Source organism: Symphalangus syndactylus, chromosome 18 (genome assembly GCF_028878055.3).
Source record: "Symphalangus syndactylus isolate Jambi chromosome 18, NHGRI_mSymSyn1-v2.1_pri, whole genome shotgun sequence".
In the NCBI taxonomy this organism is placed as follows: Eukaryota; Metazoa; Chordata; class Mammalia; order Primates; family Hylobatidae; genus Symphalangus; species Symphalangus syndactylus.
In genome coordinates this window covers 58,520,081-58,542,103 of record NC_072440.2, presented here as the reverse complement: position 1 = coordinate 58,542,103, position 22,023 = coordinate 58,520,081, and the positions used below count along the sequence as shown (strand labels likewise).

General features: G+C 40.3%; 1 protein-coding gene across 3 annotated transcripts in view; it reads right to left on the bottom strand.

Moving 5' to 3' along the window:
* TTC28 (tetratricopeptide repeat domain 28) overlaps positions 1–22,023 on the bottom strand; it is a 755,749-nt gene that overhangs the window by 718,742 nt on the left and 14,984 nt on the right. For 2 of the 3 annotated variants that reach the window (XM_055252441.2, XM_055252442.2), the window contains exon 2: positions 2,172–2,450. In XM_055252441.2, coding sequence (XP_055108416.2) covers positions 2,172–2,450 — 279 coding nt within the window. Of the gene's footprint in view, positions 1–2,171; positions 2,451–19,602; positions 19,753–22,023 lie in introns of those variants that run through there. The other variant, XM_063623363.1, reaches the window with a different exon arrangement.

The following is a 22,023-nucleotide window of genomic DNA, read 5'->3' as shown; positions in this document are numbered from 1 at the left end:
TGCTTTGAAAACAGCATTCTAGTTCGCAAATGGTATCATATATAATTTTTCTTTTTCTTTTTTTTTTTTTTTTTTGAGACTCTTCACTCTTGTTGCCCAGGCTGGAGTGCAGTGGTGCGATCTCAGCTCACTGCAACCTCTGCCTCCCGGGTTCAAGCAATTCTCCTGCCTCAACCTCCCAAGTAGCTGGGATTACAGGTGCCCGCCACCACGCCCAGCTAATTTTTGTATTTTTAGTAGAGACGGGGTTTCACCACATTGGCCAGGCTGGTCTCAAACTCCTGACCTCAGGTGATCCGCCCACCTCGGCCTCCCAAAGTGCTGGGATTACAGGCGTGAAGCCACCATGCCAAGCCCATATACAATTTTTCTCAACAATTTTTGTTTCATTTAGAATGATTATGGTTACAAAAGTAATCCTTTAGGGAATTACAGAATAGTAAACCATTCACAAGGCAGCAGCAATACTAGAAATTCCATTAAATGAGGCCAAGAAGACGTATCAGAGTCAAAGGATAAAGTACTATGACTTTTATTATTATTATTTGAGACAGGGTCTCATCCTGTTGCCCAGGCCAGAGTGCAGTGATGCAATCATGGCTCACTGCAGCCTCTACCTCCCGGGCTCAAGCAATCCTCTCACCTCAGCTTCCCAAGTAGCTGGGGATATAGGTGCGTGCCACCATACCTGGCTAATTTTTGTATTTTTTGTAGAGACCATGTTGCCTAGGCTGGCCTCAAACTTGTGGGCTGAAGGGATCCTCCCACCTCAGCCTCCCAAAGTGCTGAGATTATAGGCATGAGCCACCATGCCCAGCCCTTCAGCATATTATTAATAAGACATTAGGAAACTATTTTAAATCTCTAGGAAATATCCATTAACCTTTGTTAATGGGATGAAATGGTTTTGTGGTTCTATAGAAAATACCTCAAATACTTCAATTACATCTCTTTTTATTGTATGTATTTAAGGTATACAACATGATATTTTTGTTTACTTATATGAAGTGATTATTGTAGTCAAATTAATATATTCATCATCTCACATAGTAACCCTTTTTGTGTGTGTTTGTGCAATAAGAGAACCTAAAATCCACTCTTAGCAATTATCCCTAATACAGTACAGTATTATTAACTATAGTCCTCATGTGGGGCATTAGATCTCTAGAATTATTCATCCTATATATCTGCAACTTTATATCCTTGGATCTACATTCCCCCATTTCATCCCTCTCCTATCCCCCACCCTCTATGCTTCAGGAGCATCTTAAGAAATTGTTTCTGCTGGGCAAGGTGGCTCACACTTGTAATCCCAGCACTTTGGGAGGCCGAGGCAGGCAGATTGCTTGAGCTCAGGAGTTCGAGACCAGCCTGAGCAACATGGTGAAACCCTCTTTCTATAAAAAATACAAAAATTAGCCGGTCATGGTGGCACATACCTGTAGTCCCAGCTACTCAGGAGGCAGAGGTTGCAGAGAGTCAAGATTGCACCACTGCACTCCAGCCTTGGTGACAGAGTAAGACCTTGTCTCGGAAAGAAAAAAGGAAAAAGGAAAAAAGAAAAGGAAAAGGAAAAGGAAAGGAAAAGAAAAGAAAGGAAAGGAAAAGAAAGGAATTGTTTCTAAAAGAAACTAGGGGTTAGGTTAGGAGTAGGCACACTGAAAATAAAGTATATATAATAAAAAACAAAGATAGTAACTTAAGAGGACTATTTAAGGGACTACAGATAATTACAACGCTTTATTAGAAAAAACAGAAATTTCCCTGATTAAATACAATTCTGAAAATAAACAGTCATTGACAGAGAATAAAATTAATTATTTTAAATTGAAGGAAAGAAACATCATCATACTTCATCTAAAATATTCATTCGAAAAGAGATGTTCCAAAACCTATATAAAGAACTAGAATGTATCTTACTTATCAAGCGGCACAGAGAAAAAAAATTTAAATCTCACACATACGGGAAAAGAATTAAACTTGCATATGGAAAGGACACTACAAAAAAACAAAGGAAGCTTTTCACTAGTGTACCAGCTCAAGGAAGTCATTTTATATTTTGCTGAAGTACAGATTATTAAAATATTAGTAAGTACACTAAATCAACAAAATATTATATTAAAGTAAGAAGCCAGCACAAAAGATTCTATGAAAATAAATAAAATTTCTACCTTTGGCCATTTGGGATTGAGAAGTCGAGCTTTGATTGCATCATCCAGTGCCTTGTCATACTGCTGGATTTTCATGTAGGCTGCAGATCTATTGCTGTATAAGATGCAGTTCTGAGGGTCAACAGCCAGGGCTTCATTATACAGAACAATAGCTGTGTGGAAATCTCCATCATGACAGGCCTGATTACTCTGACGAACTTTCTCAACAAATTCAGCTTTGCTCAGTACCGGTCCATCAGGACTTCTCTGGCCAATAGTGTCAGCACCAAAGAGAGGAATCTACAAACAAACAAACTTTATCAGACAAAGTTCAGATAATCTGGATGGGTTCCCCATCTGCTAAGATTTGGATGTCTGCCCCCTCCAATTGCACATTAAAATGTGATCCCCAGTATTGGAGATGGGGCCTAATGGGAGGTGTTTAGGTCATAGGAGTAAATCCCTCATGAATAGATTAATGTCCTCCCTTGGGGGTGAGGGAATTCTTTATTATTTCCAGTGAGAGCCAGCTGTTAAGAGGCCCGCCACTAGCCCCTCTCTCTCTCTCTTGCTTTCTCTCACTTTGTGATCTCTGCATGCACAAGCCAGCTCCCCTCTGACTTCTGCCATGAGTGGAAGCAGCTTAATGCCCTCACCAGATACAGATGCCTAATCCTGAACTTCCCAATCATCAAAATCATGAGCCAAATAACCCTTCTTTATTTATAGATTACTCAGCCTCAGGTATTTATTTTTTACTCTTATTTTTTTTCAGATGAGGTCTCACTCTGTAACCCAGGCTAGAGTGTAGTGGCACAAGTCTGGTTCACTGCAGCCTCAACCTCCAGGCACGAGCCATCTTCTTGCCTCAGCCTTTTGAGTAGCTGGAAGCATAGGCACATGCCACGGCATGCAGCTAATTATTTTGCTTTTTGTTGTTGTTGTTTTTGTAGAGACAGGATTTCACTATGTTGCCCAGCTTGATTTTGTACTACTAGCCTCAAGAGATCTTTCCACTTCAGCCTCCCAAAATGCTAGGATTACAGGCATGAGTCGCTGCACCTGGCCAAGTATTCCTTTATAGCCACACAAAACAGACTAAGACATCATCTGAACCTCAATAAACACAAACATTCTTCGTGATCTGCTCTACATTATATTTAACTTTTATGCCCGGGAAGACAATAATCTTCTCTCAAAGCAGCCAACAAAGGGCCTTGCATGCATATGTGTATATGTATGTTTAATAGTTACATACATGTATATTTGTATTTGTATTTGTTGAATGAATAAATGCAAAAGAGTACTCAGGTTTTTCCTTGGCAATTTAAAGTTATATACTATGGAAAAAATAAAATACAAACATATATGGACACTATAATCTCAACTATGTTAAGACGATTGCACTTAAAATAATGCTGAAAAGCCAGGAACAGTGGCATGCACCTGTAGTCCCAGCTACCCAAGATGCTGAAGCAGGAGGATCACTTTAGCCCAGGAATTTAATACTATAGTGTGCTACAACTGCACCTGTGAATAGCCATTGCACTCCAGTCTGGACAACATAGTGAGACTCCATCTCTAAAAATAATTAAGTAATGAGAGAACAAAATCAAAATACTAATCATACTAAATTATCTCTAGAAAAGGTTGTGGAACATTTTAATTTTCTTAAACTTATGCAAGTTTTAAAATAAAAAATCAGCTTTAAAAAATGTTTTCATGTACCAATGAATCTTTTTGGATTGGCAAATTTGGTGACTATAATATGGCTACTACCATGAAATTTCAAAGACAAACACCAGTTTTTGAAGACTAGCAAAAACTATTCAGCTGTAACTATATTCTGGCAATTGAAAATCTGTTTTTGATGTTGATTTTTCAAAATTACTAAGTTTTCTGTAATTTTATAGCAGCAGTGCAGTGACCTTAAAATCAAAGGAAGCAAACGTGTCAAGTGTTTTTGTTTGTTTCCTTTTTGTGGTTTTTTTGAGACAGGGTCTTGCCCTGTCACCCAGGCTGGAGTGCAGTGGTGTGATCAGAGCTCACTGCAGCCTCAAACCTCCTGGGCTCAAGCAATCTTCCCACCTCAGCCTCCCAAGTTGCTGGAACCTCAGGCATACACCACCCCGCCTGGCTAATTTTTTTATTATTTTGTGGAGATGAAGTCTCCTCATGTTGCCAAGGCTGGTCTCAAACTCCTGGGTCCAAGCAATCCTCCCGCCTTGGCTTCCCAAACTGCTGGGACTACAGATGTGGAACCACAGCACCCAGCCTGTTACTCATTTTTAAAACATAAAAATTATGAACTGTAGAGTACAAAGGGAAGAAATTTAACACAGTAGTATCAAGGACAGATATTTTATACTTCTAAGCAAGCTTGCCCTAAGTGAAATTAAAACAAAAAGTATTTTTTTCCCTATGTCTTCTTTTAAGATCAAGTCCAGTACCTCCATTCAGAAGAGGATGCATCTGATTTGATGCAATAGGCCAACATATATAAAGAAATAGACTCCTCAAAGAAGTATTTGCATTAAAAAAAGAAAAAATTCCCCAAAGAAGGGAAGAAAGGCAGATCTAATCACACATATGAGCGACTGTTCTTCCTCTGCTCACAAGGATATTATATCCTGATTTCCAGGACAATTCAAAACATTAAAGGATTCTGTAAGTTTCAAATATCAGTGTCCAAGTTATATTCAACTTTTTTTTTTTTTTTTTGAGAAGAAGTTTCACTCTTGTTGCCCAGGCTGGAGTGCAATGGCGCGATCTCGACTCGCTGCAACCTCTGCCTCCCAGGTTCAAGCAATTCTCCTGCCTCAGCCTCCCGAGTAGCTGGGATTACAGGCATGCACCAATATTCAACTTTCACAAAGTGGAAGTGGCCAACCAATAATGTACTTAAAGGTTTTTTTAAAAATTATGATCATGAAACATATTGCTTGAAAGTAAATGGACTATGTAACATTTACCAAACAACCAGAATTTTCAGTCTTTGTTTTTAATTATTACAATATGTAAGACTGATTTCATTTTGGAAAATATGATCATCATGGTTCTGCTTAAGGTCAATACTACCATAAGTCATAGAAATGAATTCTGTATCTGAAAATTCAGGGGCATGACACAAAAATAGCAACTAAAGACTTTAAAAGTAAGATAAATTGTTAGGTTCATAAGTAGCCTGTAAGTTATTAAAAAAAAAAGAGAAGAAGAAGAAGAAGAATCCTACTATTACAGTATTCCCTACTTCTCATAAAGAATTGCAGAGTAGGCTGGGCTCAGTGGTTCATGCCTGTAATCCCAGCACACTGGGAGACTAAGATGGGAAGATTGCTTGAGCCCAGGAGTCTGAGACCAGCCTGGCAACATAGCGAGACCCTGTCTCTATTTTAGAAAAAAAAATTATTTAAAAAATTTGCAAGGTAGGGCACCGTGGCTCACATCTGTAATCCCAGCACTTTGGGAGGCCAAGGCGGGCGGATCACCTGAGGTCAGGAATTTGAGATCAGGCTGGGCAACATGGTGAAACCTCATCTCTACTAAATATACAAAAATTAGCCAGGCATGGTGGCAGGCACCTATAATCCCAGCTACTCAGGAGGCTGAGGTAGGAGAATTGCTTGAACCCGGGAGACAGAGGTTGCAGTGAGCCAAAATTGCACCATTGCACTCCAGTCTGGGCAACAAGAACGAGACTCTGTCTCAAAAAAAAAAAAAAAAAAAAAGAAAAAAAAATTTTTTTTTCAAAAAGAATTGCAGAGTAAGCCAGGTACAAATAGCTCATGCCTGTAACCCCACACTTTGGGAGGCTAAGGTGGGTGGACTGCTTGAGCCCGGGAGTTCAAGACCAGCTTGGGCAACAAAGCAAGACCCTGTCTCTACAAAAAAGACAAAAAATAGCTGAGTGGGTGACACGCACCTGTAGTCCCGGCTACTTGGGAGGCTGAAGAGGGAGGACTGCCTGAGCCTAGGGGGTCAGGGCTGCAGTGAGCTGTGATCGTGCCAATTGCACTTCAGCCTGGACAACAAGCAAGACTCTGTCTCAGAAAGAAAATAATGGCAGAGTAATAATTTTGGTTCAATGCCAACACAGATAAGAATCAAATTAAGAAAAGAAATCATCTTCATTCTATTACCTCCATGTACAGTAATATAAATTAACATTTCCCAAAGTATATTCTAAGGAAACCTTAGGTCCTCAGGAGACTAGGATGAACAACGTTAAATAAATCTCTTCTTTAGTAAAATATCTCTCACAGATCTTATTTTGCACACTGTGAATCTGAGAGGGGGAAATACCATACATTATAAGATCAAATCACCTTTATAGTGAAGGATCTGGCAAGTCCAGAAATTGCTTCAAACACTGATGTAAACCATTACTAAGGCCTCTAAGAGCAAAGAAAATACCATGGATGAGTTAGTACTAGTGCAGAAAGATTCTAAATACTAGAGGAGAACTCTAGTATTTAGAGTTAGTAGTAGTTAATCAAATGTTCACAAAACACCATCAAATGTTCACAAATTTAAAAGAAAAATGCACTGTAGTAAGTGCTCCACAGAAGCTTCTATTTGTCAAAATATATCTGTGTCTACTCAGCTGGATACTGTGTGGTTGTTAGAAAGCTAAGAAACAGAAATTTCTGGCCAGGCACAGTGGCTCACGCCTGTAATCCCAGCACACTGGGAGGCCGAGGCAGGCGGATCACGAGGTCAAGAGATCAAGACCATTCTGGCCATCATGATAAAACCCAGTCTCTATTAAAAATACAAAATTGGCTGGGCGTGATGGCACGAGCCTGTAGTCTCAGCTACTCAGGAGGCTGAGACAGGAGAACTGCTTGAACCCAGGAGTCGGAGGTTGCAGTGAAAGATCGCCCCACTGCACTCCAGCCTGGCAACAAAGCGAGACTCCATCTCAAAAAAAAAAAAAAGAAAGAAAAAGAAACAGAAATTTCTATGTATGGCTAAAAAGAATAAACATAACTTCCCAAGTCGTTTTCTTTTTTTTTTGAGACAGAGTCTCACTCTGTTTCCCTGGCTGGAGGGCAGTGGTGTGATCTTGGCTCACTGCAACCTTCGCCTCCAGGTTCTAGCGCTTCTCCTGCCTCAGCCTCCTGAGTAGCTGGGATTACAGGTGCGCACCACCACACCCAGACAATTTTTGTATTTTTAGTAGAGATACGGTTTTGCCATGTTGGCCAGGCTGGTCTCGAACTCCTGACCTCAAGTGATCAGCCCACCTTGGCCTCCAAAAGTGCTGGGATTACAGGCATGAGCTGCCACGCCCGGCCCCAAGTCCTTTCCTATCTTATCTGCAATTGATAAACTTGACAGAGAAAAAAGACCTTTGCATGTCTTTCTCAGATTATATATATATGTTGTACTTAAAATAACCAGCCATATTAAATTCAGGAACTAATTTAATGAGTTAGAATAGTACTCCTTAAGGGCTGGGCGTGGTGGCTCACGCCTGTAATCCCAACACTTTGGGAGGCCAAGTCGGGCAGATCACAAGGTCAGGAGATCAAGACCATCCTGGCTAACACGGTGAAACCCCATCTTTACTAAAAATACAAAAAATTAGCCAGGCGTGGTGGCGAGCACCTGTAGTCCCAGCTAGTCGGGAGGCTGAGGCAGGAGAATGGCGTGAACCCGGGAGGCGGAGCTTGCAGTGAGCCGAGATCGTGCCGCTGCACTCCAGCTTGGGCAACAGAGCGAGACTCCGTCTCAAAAAAACAAAACAAAACAGAATGGCACTCCTTAAGGAGATAATGAAAAATAAAATGTTTAATTACTCATTTACTTAGATTAACTATTATTTCTTCCCACATGAGTTCCAAAATAGAGAAAAATATTGTGACTGAATTTCATATACATATAGCATATGGATGTCAACATATATTAACATTGCTGATATTTTCCTCTGATCCTCTGACAAATTCATCTTAAAAGGGTAGAGGGAGTGTCAGTAACATGTGAGCCAAATGGGCTCAGTATATGCAGCCACATATAATTACTACATACATAGTATAATTCCAGTCCTGTTATAAATTTTTCTAGCTTTATTGAGGTATAAATTGACCAATAAAGTCGTATATATAGAAGGTATATAATGTGATGTTTTGATATATGTATGCATTGTGAAATGATTACCACAATCAAGCTAATTAACATATCCATCACCTCACAGAGCTATCTTTTGTGTATATATGGTGAAAATACACAAGATCTACTCTCTTAGCAAATTTCAAGTGTATAATACATTAACTACAGTCACCACACTGTATACTAGGTCTCCAGAACTTATTTATCTTATAGCTGAAGATTTGTACCCCTTGACCAATGTCACCCCATTTCTCACACCCTTGTCCCCTGGTAACCACCCTTCTACTCTCTGTTTTTATGAATCCAACATTTTTAGATCCTACATATAAGTTAGATCATACAATATTTGTCTTTCTGTGTCTCGCTCATTTCCTTTAGCATGACATCCTCTAGGTTCATCCATATTGTTGCAAATGTCAGGATTTCCTTTTTTTTTTTTTTCTTTTTTTTTGTAAGACAGAGTCTCGCTCTGTTGCCCAGGCTGGAGTGCAGTGGCACGATCTTGGCTCACTGCTAGCTCTGCCTCCCGGGTTCATGCTATTCTCCTGCCTCAGCCTCCTGAGTAGCTGGGACTACAGGTGCCCGCCACCACGCCCGGCTAATTTTTTGTATTTTTAGTAAAGATGGGGTTTCACCGTGTTAGCCAGGATGGTCTCGATCTCCCGACCTCAGGTGATCCGCCCGCCTCGGCCTCCCAAAGTGCTGGGATTACAGGCTGGATTTCCTTAAGGTTGAATAATGTTGTATTTTGTACATGTGCATTTTTTTTATTCATTCATCCATCAATGGACACTTAGGTTGTTTCTCTATCTTGGTCATTGTGAATAATGCTGCAATATACATGGAAGTGCAGATATCTCTTCAAGATAGTAATTTTATTTCCTTCAGAGACATATCCAGAAGTGATATTGCTGGATCCTATGGTAGTGATGTTGAGCAGCTTTTCATACCCCGTTAGCAGTTTGTAGGTCTTCTTTGTACAAATTATATTCAGGTATTTTGCCCATTTTAAAAATCAGGTTATTTATTTATTTGCTATAGAGTTGTATGAGTTCCTTATATATTTTGGATATTAACCCTTATCAGGCATATGATTTGCAAATATTTTATCCCACCCCATAGGTTACTTTTTCATTTTTGTTGACTGTTTCCTTTTTTGTGGAGAAATTTTTAGTTTGATGTAGTCCTATCAGCTTTTTTTGCCTAGTTTTTTGGTGTCGCATCCAAAAAATCATTGCCAAGACCAATATTAAGAAATTTTTCCCCCATGTTTTCTTCTAGGAGTTTTAGAGTTTCAGGTCTTAAGTTTTTTTGTTTTTCTTTTTGTTTTTTGAGATGGAGTCTTGCTCTGTCGCCCAGGCTGGAGTGCAGTGGAGCAATCTCCACTCACTGCAAGCACCTCCTCCTGGGTTCATGCCATTCTCCTGCCTCAGCCTCCCAAGTAGCTGGGACCACAGGTGCCCGCCACCATGCCAGGCTAATTTTTTTTGTATTTTTAGTAGAGACAGGGTTTCACCATGTTAGCCAGGAGGGTCTTGATCTCCCGACCCCAGGTGATACGCCCGCCTCAGCCTCCCAAAGTGCTGGGATTACAGGCATGAGCCACCGTGCCCGGCCACGTTTAAGTATTTATTCTATTTTGAGTTTATTTTTGTGTGTGGTGTAAGTTAAGGATCCAATTTCACTTCATGGCATGTGATAGCCAGTTTTCCCAGGACCATATATGTTGGAAACTATCCTTTCCCCATTATGTATCAGCTTAAAATAGACTGCTATAACTATGTTTATGTAAGCATCAAGGTAACCACAAAGCAAATACCTATAGCAGATACACAAAAGATAAAGGAACCAAAGCATACTATAGAAAATCATCAAATCAGCAAAGAAGACAAAAAAGGAACAAAAGGTTTACATAACAGTCAGAAAACAATTGACAAAATGGCAATAGTAAGTCCTTACCTATCAATAATTACTTTAAGTGTAAATGGAGTAAGTTCTCCAATCAAAAAACAGAATGATTGAATGGATAAAAATTCAGGACCCAATAAAAGTTTTAAATTAAAAAAAAAAACATGACCCAAAGAGATGCTGCTTACAAAAACTATATGCTGCTTACAAAAGACTCACTTCAGCTTTAAGGATATGCACAGATTGCAAGTGAAGGGACAGAAAAGATATTCCACGCAAAACGGAAACCAAAAGAGAGCAGGGATAACTATACTTATACAAAATAGACTTTAAGTCAAAATCTATTAACAAGAGACAAAATAATTGTTTAATTATAAAAAGGTGAATTCATTAAGAGGGTATAATTATAAATACATATACACCCAAAATCACAGCACCTAAATATATGAAGCAAATATTAACAAATCTGAAGGGAGAAATAGGCAGCAATACAGTGACAGTGGGAACTTCAATATGCAACTTTCAACAATGGACAGATCATCCAGACAGAAACCAATACAGAATATATCAGACTTGAACTATACTTTAAACCAAATGAACCCAACAGACATGTACAGAACATGCCATCCAAGAGCAACAGAACATAAATTCTCCTATTATAAATTTTGATTATTCAAATCATATATAAAAAAACTTATCACCTCTATATAAAAAATCATAGGTAATTCAAATGATTAAATATTTTGAAATAAAATTATAAAATATTAAAAGGAAAGAATCTTTTATTATGTAGAACTAAGTCCTAAGTACAACACATAAGCCATAAAACAGAATAGAAAAGACAGATAAATATGACAACATAAAAAATTTTAATGTCTGCATGGAAAATATGGATTAAGACCAAAAAGATTAGTAACAAATCAGTTAAAAAAATGCAACACATGATAAATGGCTAGTTTTCTTAGTATAGATAAAGCTCCTACAAATCAGTAATAAAATGGACAAACAGTTCAATGGAAAAAATGGACAAAGGACATGCACAGACAAATCACAAAAAAAGGAACTCCATGTGGCTTTTAAACACATTTTTTTAAATGTGTGACCTCAGTTATTTTATTTATTTATTTTTTTTTTGAAACGGAGTCTCACTGTCGCCCAGGCTGGAGTGCAGTGGCGTGATCTTGGCTCACTGCAGGCTCCGCCCCAAGGGGTTCACGCCATTCTCCTGCCTCAGCCTCCCGAGTAGCTGGGACTACAGGCGCCCGCCACCTCGCCCGGCTAATTTTTTTTTTGTATTTTTAGTAGACACAGGGTTTCACCATGTTAGCCAGGATGGTCTCGATATCCTGACCTCGTGATCCGCCCACCTCAGCCTCCCAAAGTGCTGGGATTACAGGCGTGTTATTTTAAAAGAAAATTAGGCTGGGCCCGGTGGCTCACGCTTGTAATCCCAGCACTTTGGGAGGCCAAGGCGGGCGGATCACGAGGTCAGGAGATCGAGACCACGATGAAACCCCGTCTCTACTAAAAATACAAAAAATTAGCCGGCCGTGGTGGTGGGCGCCTGTAGTCCCAGCTACTCGGAGAGGCTGAGGCAGGAGACTGGCGTGAACCCGGGAGGCGGAGCTTGCAGTGAGCCGAGATTGCGCCACTGCACTCCAGTCTGGGCGACAGAGCGAGACTCCGCCTCAAAAAAAAAAAAAAAAGAAAATTAAAACTTAAAGACAATATTTTTTTTTACCTCCCCTACTAACAGAAATAAAAAATTAGCAATACATTTTGTTGGTTAAGGGGTAAGGGAAAAGTTACACCCATACATTCATACATTATTGGTAGAAGGGGAGGCCTCGCTATATTGCCCAAGCAGGTCTCAAACTCCTAGGCTCAAGCTATCCTTCCACCTCTCACTACCTAAGAGTTGGGATTACAGGCCTGAGCCACCAAGCCTGGCCTGATACAATTTCTTACAGAACAACTTGGGAATATCTATAAAAATGTAAAAATTGCATAACCTCTCAATTCTAGAAATTTTCTCCACTTCTGGTAATTTATCCTATAGATGCACTTACATGTGTAAACAAAATAACATATATTAATACAAGGATAGTCATAATAGCATCATTTGTATTAGCATGATGTTAGAAATAATTTAAATGTTAGACAACAGGAAAATGGATAAGCACAGGGCTTTGCAAGGCATAAATAAGTTTTATTAGATCCATGTAATTATTATAAATCCAGCCAAAAGAATAAGAAAGATTTTATACGCTGATATAGATAGAAAAAAATCAAAAGGCAGAAGAAATTGTATCAGTTTACACTTCTACCAACAATTTATGAGTGTAACTTTTTCCTTACCCCCTCTCCATTCACCAAGCTATTCTTACACCTAGAGAGTAGGATCTTTTTCAAATTCACACAAAGATGCCATATGGATGAGCAAAGGCATATGTTAGTTGTGTACTGATATGGTTTGGCTGTGTCCCCACCCAAGTCTCATCTTGAATTCCCATGTGTTGTGGGAGGGATTCCGTGGGAGGTAACTGAATCATGGGAGCCAGTCTTTCCCATGCTGTTCTTGTGACAGTAAGTCTCACAAGATCTGACGGTTTTAAAAATGGGAGTTTTTCTGCGCAAGCTCTCTCTTTGCCTGCTGTCATCCATGTAAGATGTGACTTCTCCTTGCTTTCCACCATGATTGTGAGGCCTCCACAGCCAGGTGAAACTGTGAGTCTAATTAAACCTCTTTCTTTTGTAAATTGCCCAGTTTCGGGTATGTCTTCATCAGCAGCGTGAAAACGGACTAACACATGTATTTTCAAAGCAAACAAAATAGATGATAAGAGAAAATTTCACCACAGAAATGACCATGTAACGAAGAATTCAATGTACAAGACTAAAATATATAATACACGAAATTAAGAACTGTGTGGATGGATTTAGCAAGATTTGATACAGCTAACAACAAGATTTTCTATCCTCAAAATGATGGCCAGGTGCAGTGGCTCAAGTCTGTAATCCCAACAATTTTGTAGGCCGATGTGGGTAGATTGCTTGAGCCCAGGAATTCAGGACCAGCCTAGGGAACATGGCAAAACCCTATCTCTACTAAAAATACAAAAACTGAGGTGGGAGGATCACCTGAGCCTAAGGAGGTTTAGGCTGTGGTGAACCGTGATCACACCACTGCACTCCAGCCTGGGCAACAGTGAGACCCCATCTCAAAAAAAAGAAAAAGAAAATCCCTAAAATCAACTATAGAGGAGAAAAAAAGTAAAAGGGGGGGGGGAAAGATGAGCATATAAGAGACCTAAGTAATATACCCAAGAGGTCTGATACACATATAATTAGAATTTAAGAAGGGAGAGAAGGGAGTTAGAAACAATATTTGAATATCAATGACCAATAATTTTCTAAAACTGATGAGACATCAACTCATAAAATATTGAACCCATAGCTTTCAGACTTTCATTCAACTCCAAGATACTACAAAGAAAATCACACCTACATCTGTCATAGTCAAACTGTTAAAATAATAATAATAATAATAATAAAAACAGAGAAAATGTTAAAGCAGATAGAGGGAAATAAGACACATTACCTTGAAAGGAGCTACAAGCTGCATACTCAACAGAAATGATGGAAGCTGAAATAGCACCTAACATAAAATACTCAGAGAAAATACTCTTCAAAACTGAGAGTGAAATAGGAATATTCATACATTACTCATGGGAATATAAAATGGTACAACCACGGTGGAAATAGTATGGCAGGTCCTAGAAAAGATAAACATAGAGTTACTATATGATCTAGCAATTCTACTCTTAGGTATCTACCCAAATGAACTGAAAACCTGCCCATGGAAAAACTAGTACACAAATTTTCATAGCAGATTTATAATAGCCAAAAAGTGGAAACAACCAAAATATCCATTAATTAGTGAATGAACAAAATGTGGGATAACCATACAATGGAATACTACTCAATCATAAAAAAGTAATGAATAGGCCAGGCACGGTGGCTCACATCTGTAATCCCAGCACTATGGGAGGCCGAGGGAGGTGGATCATGAGGTCAGGAGATCAAGACCATCCTGGCCAACATGGTGAGACCCCATCTCTACTAAAATGCAAACAATTAGCCGGGCATGGTGGCACGTGCCTGTAGTCCCAGCTACTCAGAAGGCTGAGGCAGGCGAATCACTTGAACCCAGGAAGTGGAAGTTGCAGTGAGCCGAGATCACACCACTACACTCCAGCCTGGCGACAGAGCAAGACTCCGTCTCAAAAAAAATAAATAAAAGAAGAAATGAATAAAACACACATTACAACATGGATGAACCTTAAAAATATTATGTTAAGTGCAAAAAGACAGTCACAAAAGGCCATATACTGTATGATTCAATTTATTAAATCTCCATAGTAGACAAATCCATTGATATGGAAAGCAGATTGGTGGTTGTCAGAGGATGGAAGGAGAGGAAAATGAGGATTGACTCTTAATGGCACCAGATTTCTTTTGAGAACGAGGAAAATGTTCTAGAATTAGATAGCGGTATGGTTGAACAACCTTGTGAAAATACTAAAAACCACTGAATTGTATACCTTAAAATGGTGACTTTTATGGTGTGAATTGCATCTCAATTAAAGAAATGAAAACTGAGGGAATTAATAAATAGCAGGCCTACACTAAAAGAAATATTAAAGAAAATACTGAAAGAAAACTATCCCAGACAGAAGCAGAGGAATGCAGGAGGGAATGAATAATGCTGGAAAGAGTAAATATATGAGTAAATATAAATGAACATCAGCTATACAAAATAATAAGTTTAAAAAATTTATAACACAAAATACAGGAGATAATAAATGGAGCTAAAGTTCTCTAAGAAAGTATTTCCCAAACCTTAGTGTATGTATAAATTACCCATTATGATTCAATAGGTTTGGGACAGGGCTTGAGATTCTGCATCTTAACAAGCTCCTGATGGCTTAGATGTTGCTCATCTATACATCACACACTGTAAGTATCAAGGTTTTAAGTTTCTAGCAGAATCTGTTAAGTAGTAAAACTATTGCTTTTATTAGACCATATTGATTCAAGAATGCATGTTGTAATCACTAAGGAAATAACAGGAGTAAAAAACAAGTTAATGGCTGGGCGTGGTGGCTCACGCTTGTAATCCCAGCACTTTGGGAGGCCGGGGCGGGCGGATCACGAGGTCAGGAGATCATGACCACGATGAAACCCTGTCTCTACTAAAAATACAAAAAATTAGCCGGACGTGGTGGCAGGCGCCTGTAGTCCCAGCTACTCAGAGAGGCTGAGACAGGAGGAGAATGGCGTGAACCCGGGAGGCGGAGCTTGCAGTGAGCCGAGATTGCGCCACTGCACTCCAGCCTGGGTGACAGAGCGAGACACCGTCTCAAAAAAAAAAAAAAAAAAGTTAATTTAGAAAAATAAAATCATTTTTAAATTTGATTAATCAAAAAAAAAAAAAAAACAAAGTAGGGGGAGGAAAGGGAACATTAAAACAAGTGGGTAATGTAAAAGCTAAAACTCCTAAAATAGGAAAAGTTTTGTGAACTTAGGTTAGGCAAAGATTTCTTAGCCAGAATACAATAAGATTATCTTTATGCCAGGCATTCTCCTGGGCACTAGAGATAAAACCTGTGAATAGATAATAACAGTATAAGCTGTTTGCCATTAAAAAAAAAAAAACACTAGCTTCACCTGTGAAAGGCCCAGGCAGTTTGTTTTACCTTGCAAAGCCCTGTGCTTAGGAGGTGAATCCTCCTAACCAGACTGCAACTATTCAAACCAGTGATCCCAACTGGGATCCTCCAGATCAAAGAAAGATGGCTAATCAAAAGAAAGTAAAGAAGTTGGCCATGCAGATAGATATGACATTAGGTCTCTAGTGAAAACAAAATTAAGGCAATAATGACCAGGCATGTTTCAGAAACAGCAAAGAGGTCAGTGTGAAAGAGGTGAGGGTACAAAGTAAAAGGTCAGAGAGGTAACTGGGACCCAGTGTGTTTAGATCTGCACTGCCCAGTACAGGAGCCATTAGCAATATGTGGCCGTTTAATTTTTTATTTTACTTAAATAAAATTAAAGATTCAGTTCCTCAGATGTATTAGCCACAGTGCAAGTGCTCAATAGCCACATGGTAGCTAGTGGCTACCAGATTGGAGAGTGCAGATAGAGAATATTTTTTATTTTTTATTTTTTTTTCCTAAAGAGACAGGGTCTTAGCCCAGGCTGGAGTGCAGTGGCTGTTCACCATTCACAGGTGTGATCCCACTATTGAACAGCAGAGGAGTTTTGACCTGTTCTGTTTCTGACCTGGCCTGGTTCACCCTCCTTAGGCAATCTGGTGGTCCCCACTCCCAGGAGGTCACCATATTGACGCTGAACTTAATGTGGACACCATCATAGCATACTATAGCCTACACTCTTGGGTTCAAGCAACGCTCCTGCCTCAGCCTCCCAAGCAGCTGGGACTACAGGTGCGTGCCACTGCACCCGGCATAGATACAGAACATTTCTATCATCACAGAAAGTACTATTGGACAGAGCTGGTTTAGAGCTTTTGTAGGCTGTCATAAAGATACATAGAGAAGCTAATATAAGAGTGTAAGAGAGGCGGCCGGGCACGGTGGTTCACGCTTGTAATCCCAGCACTTTAGGAGGCCGAGGCGGGCAGATCACGAGGTCAGGAGATCGAGACCACGGTGAAACCCCGTCTCTACTAAAAAATACAAAAAATTAGCCGGGCGTGGTGGTGGGCGCCTGTTGTCTCAGCTACTCGGAGAGGCTGAGGCAGGAGAACGGCGTGAACCTGGGAGGCGGAGCTTGCAGTGAGCCAAGATTGCGCCACTGCACTCCAGCCTGGGCGACAGAGAGAGACTCCGTCTCAAAAAAAAAAAAAAAAAAAAAAAAAAGAGTGTAAGAGAGAACTAGACACACAACAAGAGGTTAGCAACTCTCAGAATGGCCAAACCCTAAAGGAGAATTGCCATTGATCCTTCAATAAATTCCCAGTCCTTGGGTCAATTAAGTGAATACTTCTCAAACGTTTCCTTAAAATTATCTTAGTAGGCATCCTTGAAAAGGTATTCCATGGTCAATTTGGGGAAAATTAATGTAAATTATTTGGGAGAAATTCCTCACCCACATCTTTGAAAAAAGTATTTCTTAAGATTTGAAACTTCTTTTAGCTGATTCTAGGTCAATAGTTGCCAGTTCTTTCAAATAATTACTAAGAAAAGATTTTGTTACTGTAGGTCTTCCTTAGAGACTTTAATGTTAACGTATATTGTGAGTCTCCAAGAATTACAATAGACTATACACTGCATCCAAATAAGGATAAGAATTATTATAATTATTGAGTACTTAATATGTCCCTGGCACAGTTCTAAGTACTTTACATATGGTAGCTCATTTACTCTTCACAGAACTCTATAAGATAGGTACTATTATTATCCCTAGTAGGGGAAGAAACAAGGCACAAAAAGGTTAAATAACTTGACTATCAAAAGGGGAGGGTGTGAAAGTGTGACAGGCTAGTATGCAGTAGAGGTGATTCAAACCCTTGCACAGACTGGCTCTGGAGTCCATGCTCTTAACCATTTTATACTTCTCAGAATTATTTGAATATCTACTATGATAATACAGAACTCTGTTCCTACAGTTTGGGAAATGCTAAATGACTACTTAGGCCTGTCTTTCTTGCAACCTGAATGAGCCATGCTAGAACTATATCCAAAGTTACTTTTGCCCATTTAAAAACATTCCAGGCTGGGTGCAGTGGCTCACGCCTATAATCCCCAGCACTTTAGAAGGCCAAGACAGGCAAATCACTTGAGCTCAGGAGTTCAAGACCAGCCTGGGCAACAAGGTGAAACCCCATCTCTACTAAAAATACAAAAATTAGCCAAGCTTTGTCGCACATGCCTATAGACCCAGCTACTTGGGAGGCTGAGGTGGGAGGATCGCCTGAGCCCAGGAGATCAAGGATGCAGTGAGCCGAGATCACACCACTGCACTCCAGCCTGGGCAACAAAGTGAGACCCTGTCTCAAAAATTAAATTAAATTAAAAAAATTTTAAATGCTCCAGTTCAGCGGGGTGTGGTGGCTCACACTTGTAATCTCAACACTTTGGGAGGCTGAGGCACGCGGATCATGAGGTCAGGAGATCAAGACCATCCTGGCTAACACAGTGAAACCCCATCTCTACTAAAAATACAAAAAATTAGCCGGGCGTGGTGGCAGACACCTGTAGTCCCAGCTACTCAGGAGGCTGAGGCAGGAGAATGGTGTGAACCCAGGAGGCAGAGCTTGCAGTGAGCTGAGATTGCGCCACTACGCTCTAGCCTGGGCAACAGAGTGAGACTCCACCTCAAAAAAAAAAAAAAAAAAAAAAAAATGCTCCAGTTCGTGCTGGGCAACAAGAGTGAAACTCCGTCTCAAAAAAAATTATAATAATAATAATGCTCCAGTTCAAGGGCATAACCAAAAAAGAAAACTACAAACCAATATCCCTGACGAACATAGATGCAAAAATCCTCAACAAAATACTAGCAAACCAAATCCAACAGTACATCAAAAAGATAATTCAGGCCAGGCGCGGTAGCTCATGCCTGTAATCCCAGCACTTTGGGAGGCCAAGGCGGGTGGATCACAAGGTCAGGAGATCAAGACCATCCTGGCCAACATGGTGAAACCCCGTCTCTACTAAAAATAAAAAATTTAGCCGGGCGTGGTGGCATGCACCTGTAGTCCCAGCTTCTGAGGAGGCTGAGGCAGGAAAATTGCTTGTACCCGGGAGTCCGAGGATGCAGGGAGCCAAGATCAAGCCACTGCACTCCAGTCTGGGCAACAGAGCGAGACTACATCTCAAAAAAAAAAAAAAAAAGATAATTCACCATGATCAAGCGGGTTTCATCCTAGGGATGCTGGGATGGTTCAACATATGTAAGTCAATAAATGTGACTCACCACATAAACAAAATTAAAAACAAAAACCATATGATCATTTCAAAAGATACAGAAAGAACATTTAATAAAATGCGGCATCCCTTTGTGATTAAGGGGATGTCATCTCAGCTCACTGCAACCTCCACCTCCTGGTTCAAGTGATTCTCATGCCTCAGCCTCCCACGTAGCTGGGATTGCAGGCATGAACAAACACACCTCAAAATAATAAAAGCATGTATGATAAACTTACAGTCAACAACATACTGAATGGGGAAAAGTTGAAGGCATTTCCCCTCGGAACTGGAATGAGATAATGATGCCCATTTTCACCAATTCTATTCGATACAGTACTGAGGATCCTAGCCAGAACACTCAGGCCAGAGAAAGAAGTGAAGGGCATCAAAGTAGGAGGGGAGGAGGTCAAGCTGTCTCTGCCGATGATATGATAGCATACCTGGAGAACCATGAAAACTCCTCCAAAGGACTCCTAGATTTGATAGGGTTTCAAGTTGTAAAATCGATGTACACAGATCAGTGGCACTGCTATGCCCTGGCAACAATCAAGCTGGGAATCAAATCAGGAACTCAGTCCTTTTTATAGTGGCTGCAGAGAAGATAAAATACATGGGAATATACTTGACCTGGGAGGTGAAAGATCTCTATAAGGAGAAGTACAAAACACTGCTGAAAGAAATCACAGATGACGCAAACAAATAGAAATCTATCCCATGCTCATGGATTAAAAGAATCAATATTGTGAAAATGACCATACTGCCCAGGGCAATCTGCAGATTCAATGCAATTTCTATCAGGATACCAATGTCATTTTTCACAGAATTAGAGACAGTAACCCTAATATTCTTATGGAAATCGACAGAGGGCAAGGTGCGGTGGCTCACACCTGTAATCCCAGCACTCTGGGAGGCTGAGATGGGGGGATCACTTGAGGCCAGGAGTTCAAGATCAGCCTGGCCAGCATGGCAAAACCCCATCTCTACTAAAAATACAAAAATTAGCCTGGCATGGTGGTGTATGCCTGTAATCCCAGCTACTTGAGAGGCTGAGGCATGAGAATCACTTGAACCAGGAGGTGGAGGTTGCAGTAAGCCAAGATCACACCACTGCAGTCCAGCCTGGGCGACAGAACGAAACTCTGTTGAAAGAAAGAAAGGAAAGAATGGAAAGAAAGAAATCAAATCAAAAGAGAACCCAAATAGCCAAAGCAATCCTAAGCAAAAATGGCATATCTGGAGGCATTACATTGTTGGACTTCAAATTATACTACAAGACTGTACTAACTGGAATGGCATGGTACTGGTATAAAAGTAGACACATAGACTAATGGAACACAATAGAGAACCCAGAAATAAAGCCAAATACTTACAACCAACTGATCTTTGATAAAGCATACAAAAACAAAAACTGGGGAAGAGGACACCCTGTTTGGTATATGGTGCTGGGAAGACTGAATAGCCACATGTAGAGGAGTGAAGCTGGATTCCCTGTCTTTCACCATATACAGAAATCAACTTGGGATGGATTAAGGACTTAAATCTAGGACCTGAAATCATAGAAATTCTAGAAGAAAACTTAGGAAAAACTCTCCTGGACATTGGCCTAGGCAAAGAATTTATGACTAAGACCCCAGAAGCAAAAGCAACAAAGACAAAAATAAATAAATAGTACTTAAACTAGTGAGCTTCTGCACAGCAAAAGAAATAATCACCAGAGTGAACAGACAGCCCACAGAGAGGGAGACGGTATTTGCAAACTATGCATCTAATGTCAAGAATCCACGAGGAACTCAAACAAATCATCAAGAAAAAGACAAATAATCCCATCAAAAAGTGGGCAAATGGGCCGGACATGGTGGCTCACGTCTGTAATCCCAGCACTTTGGGAGGCCAAAGTGGGTGGATCACCAGGTCAGGAGATTGAGACCATCCTGGACAACACGGTGAAACCCCGTCTCTACTAAAAATACAAAAAATTAGCCAGGTGTGGTGGCAGGCACCTGTAGTCCCAGGTACTTGGGAGGCTGAGGCAGGAGAATGGTGTGAACCCAGGAGGCGGAGCTTGCAGTGAGCCGAGATCAAGCCACTGCACTCCAGCCTGGGCGACAGAGTGAGACTCCGTCTCAAAAATAAAATAAAATAAAAATAAAAAAAGTGGGCAATAGACATTTCTCAAAAGAAGATATACAAATGGCCAACAAATATATTTTAAAATGATCAACATTGCCGGGCATGGTGGCTCACGCCTGTAATTCCAGCACTTTGGGAGGCCGAGGGGGGCGGATCATGAGGTCAAGAGACCGAGACCATCCTGGCTAACATGGTGAAACCCCGTCTCTACTAAAAATATAAAAAATTAGACGGGCATGGTGGCAGGCACCTATAGTCCCAACTACTCGGGAGGCTGAGGCAGGAGAATGTCGTGAACCCAGGAGGCGGAGCTTGCAGTGAGCCGAGATGGTGCTACTGCACTCCAATCTGGGCGGCCAAGCGAGACTCTGTCAAAAAAAAAAAAAAAAAAAAAAAAAATGCTCGACATCAGTAATCATCAGGGAAATGCACATTAAAACCACAATGAGATACCACCGTATCCCAGCCAGAATGGCCATTATTAAAAAAACAAAAAAACAATAGATGTTGACACGGATATGGTGAAAAGGAACGCTTATACACTGCTGGTGGGAATGCAAATTAGTACAATATCTATGTAAAACAGTATGGCAATTTCTCAAAGAACTAAGTAACTGAATGGATATGGCTGTGTTCCAGTAAAACTGTATTTCCAAAAACAGGCAACAGGCTAGATTTGACTCACACCTAACATTTGCTGACCCCTGTTCTAGATCTTCTAAAAGTTGTTT